This window comes from Chrysoperla carnea, chromosome 2, assembly GCF_905475395.1.
Source record: "Chrysoperla carnea chromosome 2, inChrCarn1.1, whole genome shotgun sequence".
Taxonomy (NCBI): Eukaryota; Metazoa; Arthropoda; class Insecta; order Neuroptera; family Chrysopidae; genus Chrysoperla; species Chrysoperla carnea.
This window is the reverse complement of record NC_058338.1, coordinates 10238682-10244978: the sequence shown is the minus strand read 5'-3', so window position 1 is coordinate 10244978 and position 6297 is coordinate 10238682. Positions and strand designations below refer to the sequence as shown.

At 30.5% G+C, this 6297-nt stretch overlaps 1 protein-coding gene across 2 annotated transcripts in view; it reads right to left on the bottom strand.

Moving 5' to 3' along the window:
• Positions 1-828: 828 nt before the first annotated feature.
• LOC123291956 (box A-binding factor-like) overlaps positions 829-6297 on the bottom strand; it is a 99015-nt gene continuing 93546 nt past the window's right edge. Inside the window, exons 5-8 of one of the 2 annotated variants that reach the window (XM_044872435.1) lie at positions 5951-6075; positions 3991-4155; positions 3808-3907; positions 829-1773 (exon numbers count right to left, since the gene is read on the bottom strand). In XM_044872435.1, the coding sequence (XP_044728370.1) occupies positions 1136-1773; positions 3808-3907; positions 3991-4155; positions 5951-6075 (1028 nt within the window). In that variant the 3' untranslated portion in view covers positions 829-1135. The remainder of the gene's footprint in view (positions 1774-3807; positions 3908-3990; positions 4156-5950; positions 6076-6297) is intronic. The other variant, XM_044872434.1, reaches the window with a different exon arrangement.

Genomic DNA, 6297 nt, shown 5'->3' with positions numbered 1-6297 from the left:
TTTTACGTTTAAAAAAAAAATTTTGACCAATGATTATTTTTGAGCAATAGTATTAATGAATGCAGAAAACGTTCAAAAGTTCTGAAACATAAAAGTTGAATGAAATCTTTTGCTTCATTTTTGAACTAACCGAAACTCTGTTTTCAGATTTTGAGGATTCTCTTTATTTATAACGAGGACTTATTTGTCTTGCTGAGTTTTTTTTCTGAGTAATTATTAAAAATTTTAGGAGATAACTGATTCCCAATCCTATGAGTAAAATGGAAAATTAAAAATGAAAAGTCTTAAAATTTCGTCCTATGACAAAAGTTTTCCAAACAGAAGTTCTTTAAAATTACGACTGAAATACCGAACAAGTAACTTAATAAGTCGGCTAACATCGTTTTATGCCATTTTACTTTGCAAAAATTATGAATAACAAAAATAGTTTATAATTTACATACTTTTTACTTCTAGAATAGAAAGCTCCGTCATTCGCCACTTTGCCAGTTACTTTCGAACCTCCAAAGATAAAAAATTTAAAGTCAATATAAGTTAGGTTAGATAAGGCTAGAGTGATTGTCTTCTTGAATCATTTGGAGCTGTTTAAGAACAGCAAAAGTGTCTTCACGTCAAAGGACTTAAGGTTAGAGAATTATCAAGGAAAAAGTGGCTAAAGTGAGTCTATCTCCTCACAGAAACAAAGTAGATGAGACATCTTCTCTCGCTCATACCCACTGTGACATCTACTGCAAGTGATACACTGTCAAGCTCAGGCGTTCAGCGTGCCAGCGGCCTAGTCAGTGTCCTGTAGTAGCCGTCACAATTTTAGAGGCCCTTTGAAGATCATATGTATCTTCTAGTACCACAATTGCGATCCTTCCTCCATCTAAGACTGGAATTCTTTTAGGATATCCTCATTCATGAGCTGCTTGCATTTCACAAACAGAACTGCCGGATGGCCATTGATGCTCCAGTCAGGCAATTTATGCTATTTCTAGCAAATCCGGCGGCTTCACAATTCCTCGAGGCCCCCAAATTTCGGATTAGTATTTTTTTTATTGCACTAAAATGAAGCTAATACAAAAGGTTTCATTCAACTCGAGAGATCTAAAATGTTAATTTTTTCTATTATTAAAGATTGAATCTATCTGTTTTATGTTGACAAAGATACTACTGTAGGTCGATCTTGTAAATTTAAAGGTGGTGATTGTGTCTCATCCCGTTTAATAATCACTTTATTACTTGAATTCACAATATTATTATTGTTCATGGTTGTATGTGCACTCACAATATGTGATTCTTGTAAGTGATATGGTGACTCTTGATGTATGTGACTATCATTGTCACCTGGTGAATGTGAACCCACACTCTGATGATGATGCTGATGTAGACTGTTCACTGGTGATGGTGAACGATCATCTTGTTCAATCTTTGGTGATTGTAATGGTAGAGCCGATTGATGTAATTGTTGATAATCATATGCTGTTTGCTGTTGTACTCCATCGTAAACAGATAGACCACCTTCTGGGGTGCTATGCATTGATGGTAGATTCATTTGATGGGCTGGGGATGATCCGCTAGGTGAACTTTGTGTTTGATGTGCAGAATATTGCGGTGATTGATTCTGTTGGTATGTTGTTAAACGTTCATTGTACACTTGATGATGTTGATGTAAATTTAAGGATTGATGTAAATTTGATTGGTAGATGTTAGACATGTTTCCATATGGGGTTGTTGATGTTGGTGACGTTGTCGTTAACATATTGTTAGAGTGATGCATTTGATACGAATCTGTAAACAAACAATTATAATTCAAATGTTTGCAACAAATAAAACGTCCAACCGGGGAAATGAACTCTCAATCTCTGGCTTTCTAAACCAGCAATATAACCGATTGAGATAAAAGGGTGTCCCTTCCTGTTCGTTTACTATTTTCCATACGTTATCACAGGACCATAGCCAGGAGTATACTAGGACTGGCTTAGATTACCCTGAAAAGTCAGCAGCCTGTCCTAGCCGATAGCTAGATATTGCTAACTATTTTGGTATTTAGAGTAAATAATTAAAAAAATAATTTGTTCGACTGTGATGTCAGTTTTTCGCTAGCTATCACTTATTTGCTTAATTTCGGGACCAGTAGACCACATTCTTGAAACCTATAAGAGCTAAGGTAATTTTGATCTAAAATTTGAAAAGTATGGCCCAAATTTAGTAGGATTACATACTCGGTTTATCAAAATTGGATAAAATTTGAATGTGATAGAGCAAAATTAATTTTTTTGGATTCTGATGACGTCATAAAGTTCAAAAATTTGATTTTTTTGATAACACAGGCAAATTTGATCCTATCTTATTGGAATTTTTTTTGAAACCCACTAATTTTGGGTCATTCTTTTCATTTGTGATGTCAGTTTTTCGCTAGCTAGTACTTATTTGCTTAATTCCGGGACCGCGACATCACATTCTTGAAACCTATTAGAGATAGGTTAATTTTGATCTCAAATTTGAAAAGTATGGCCCAAATTTAGTAGGATTACATACTTGGTTTATCAAAATTGGATAAAATTTGGATGTGATAGAGCAAAATTAATTTTTTTGGATTCTGATGACGTCATAAAGTTCAAAAATTTGATTTTTTTGATAACACAGGCAAATTTGATCCAACCTTATTGGAATTTTTTTGAAACCCACTAATTTTGGGTCATTCTTTTCAGCTGTGATGTCAGTTTTTCGCTAGCTAGTACTTATTTGCTTAATTCCGGGACCGCGACATCACAATCTTGAAACCTATTAGAGCGAGGTTAATTTTGATCTCAAATTTGAAAAGTATGGCCCAAATTTAGTAGGATTACATACTTGGTTTATCGAAATTGTAAAAAATTTGTATGTGATAGAGCAAAATTAATTTTTTTGGATTCTGATGACGTCATAAAGTTCAAAAATTTGATTTTTTTGATAACACCGGCAAATTTGATCCGATCTTACTGGAATTTTTTTTGAAATCCACTAATTTTGGGTCATTCTTTTCAGCTGTGATGTCAGTTTTTCGCTAGCTATCACTTGTTTGCTTAATTCCGTGACCGCGACATCACAATCTTGAAACCTATTAGAGCTAGGTTAATTTTGATCTCAAATTTGAAAAGTATGGCCCAAATTTAGTAGGATTACATACTTGGTTTATCGAAATTGTATAAAATTTGTATGTGATAGAGCAAAATTAATTTTTTTGGATTCTAATGACGTCATAAAGTTCAAAAATTTGATTTTTTGATAACACCAGCAAATTTGATCCGATCTTACTGGAATTTTATTTGAAATCCACTAATGTTGGGTCATTCTTTTCGGCTTTGATGTCAGTTTTTTGCTAGCTATCACTTATTTGCTTAATTCCGGGACCATGACACCACATATTTTAAACCGTTTAGAGCTAGGTTAATTTTGATCACAAATTTGAAAAGTATGGACCAAATTTAGTAAGATTACATACTTTGTTTATCAAAATTGGATAAAATTTGGATGTGACAGAGCAACTGTCAATGTGGTACTTTTTGATACATTTTAATGTTCAGCGAATATATTAATAATAACTACAAAGATTTATTCTGCCCTGATTAGATAGCCGACATGTTGCCAAATTATTTCAAGCTTTAATTAAAAGTCCTTAATAATTTTGAAGAAATAGATATACATATCATGTTTATTTTAAATTAAATGTAATTTTGAAAATAAAATATTTCATGATAACAAAAATGATAAAAAATTTCAAAGGATATGCAATGTTTACAACAACTACGTATTAAATAATGCATAGAAATATATATTTACCTATAGTATATTTACTAGTAGGAATTGGATCTTCTTTTTTAATTTTTTTACTTGTTGGACCTTCTGATTTTGTACTGCCTTTTGGTTTTCGCTTTCGGGTCTAAAAATTTAAAATAACAGAAAATTTAATAATAATATATCATGAAGTTTTTTTAATTTAAAATTTTGGTATAAAATTTTTACCTGTATGGTATCTTTTCTCATTGCTGGTGGACGATTAATACCATGTAATTTGTAATATAATCCACAAGCGTTACAGACGGATTCACCATTAGAATTACGACGCCATAATGAAGTATCTTTTGTTTGACAGTTGGTACATAATAATCCTTGTCGTCGAGATGCTGACTGTTGGTAGCACAAAAAACAAATTAGTTTCATAATTCTATAAATATTTTTAAAAGAAATTTCATGATTAAAATTTCGAGCGAGAGATCTGTGTTTGAAATTAAATTGGCACTTGAATATTTAGTGCCCCTTTACTATCGAATATAGTCATATAGAAGATAAAAATTATAAATAGAAAGCTTCTTTGCATTTATTAGATTTAAGGATAACTCTCGATTTTAATTTGGCCAGTTTCTGTATTAGAGAAAACAAGTGAAAACATTTTAATTGACTAAGTTTTGTTGAAGTACTTTTTTTTTTTAAATAAATTAGAACAGTTAAAAAACCAATACAATTATGGCGATCTTTTGGCCACCATTTGTTCTGGTTTTCGAAAATTTTCGAAAGGACTTTATAGGATTTTCACAAGATTACTAGTTAAAGCTATACCAGCAATGGACAAGTTTGTCCATTTGTCTTCACGTGTAAACAGTGATGTATACGACAAAATGTTTCAAACAAAAGTTGTTTATTTTTTTTATAAGGAAAATTTTTGACATATAAACTTTTGTTCTATCTTGTGTCGACGGACGGACAAACGGAAATGGACTAATTAGGTGATTTTATGTACACCTCTACCAAAATTCTGTTAGTATCATCAATATTTCTAAGCGTTACAAACTTGGGACTAAAATTGGTATATCTTGACATGTATTTCATATATGCAGGGTATAAAAATGGTAAGAAGATAAATTACAGTAAATTTTATTATCTAAGACTTTGCTAATTATAAAAATTTCAATTTAACCATTGTTTATCGAAAAATTTAAAAACGATAGGTAATTAACTCTGAGTCTTTTTTTTTTATGGTTCATTATATCAAAAAATGCAAGGGAACTCTCATATTATAATTAAAATTCTCGAAATTGTTTCACTTTTAAGCAACAAGAAATAGGCCAGTCAATGATTTATTTAAAATTCATGGAAGTTTCAAAAAAAATAGAATTTAATTCCGATAGATTTAATATAATATTTAATGAACGGATCATTTAAACAAAATAAAGGAAACATGTTTTTATTAAACTTGAAAGAACTCTACTAAGTGTCTAACTCTAATTCCTTGAATAGTTATTTTAAACTATATTTATCATGCAAAAATTATATAATATTATTTTACTATCTACGACTAAAAAACAGCTTTTAGGGAAAACCTTGAATATTAGTCAAGTTAAATAAAGAAAACTTCGAAAAAAGCGCCCATTATTGTTTAAAATCATATATTATGATGATAAGATTCCGTACCAATATTGTGCTTTGACCATAACCAGATTTGAAATGCTGAAACACATTTTTATTAATAAAAAAATTCAAACAAAAAATAAAAATAATAATAATAATAAATAAAAATTCAAAAAAAAATAGAAAAATAATCTGGATAGTCAAAATAAAACAAAAATTAGTACGAAAACTCACCACTTACATATAATTTTAAGATTATTGTACCTATAAAATAGACTTTGGGTATAGTGGAGGCCGCTTCAATTTTCCAAAACAAAACAATTTTAAACTACTTGTGTGTTAGCTAATTTCGCTCGCTCTCCAGTTTAAAAAAAGCATTTATGACAAAAGTTAGTATGAAAAAAAATGGTATAAAAATTTAGTTTTAATGCCAAAAAACTACTTTTAAAGAGAAAAAAGCAAAACAAAAAAAGAATGGTGCGATTAAAAAAAAAACAAAATGGAAAATTTATGTGAAAAATATAGAATTAAAATTAAAATAAAATAGACACAAATGGAATTATTGACAAAAACCTACCAATCTCCGACTTGTTTTTTCTTCTGGAGTGTGTAATGAGGAAGTTGGTCGCGGGACCCCATTATACCCATAGCTAAAGCCTTTGTAGAAATTGTCAGTACTTGATGGTCCCGAATCCGATGCAACTGAAACGCAAATTAGCTAATGTAAACATCATAGACTGACTAACGCAAAAATAAATTTTGTTTAAAAAAAAAATTAGGAATAAATTATCCGCTTGTTTGCTCGCTCCATATTTTGTGTATTCTGGCCATCAAATAAGGATTTCTACAATGTTTTTTGGTTTCAGTGTTATCGATAAATAAGTTCTACCAACATGCAAATATTAATAACGCGTTTGTTTTATA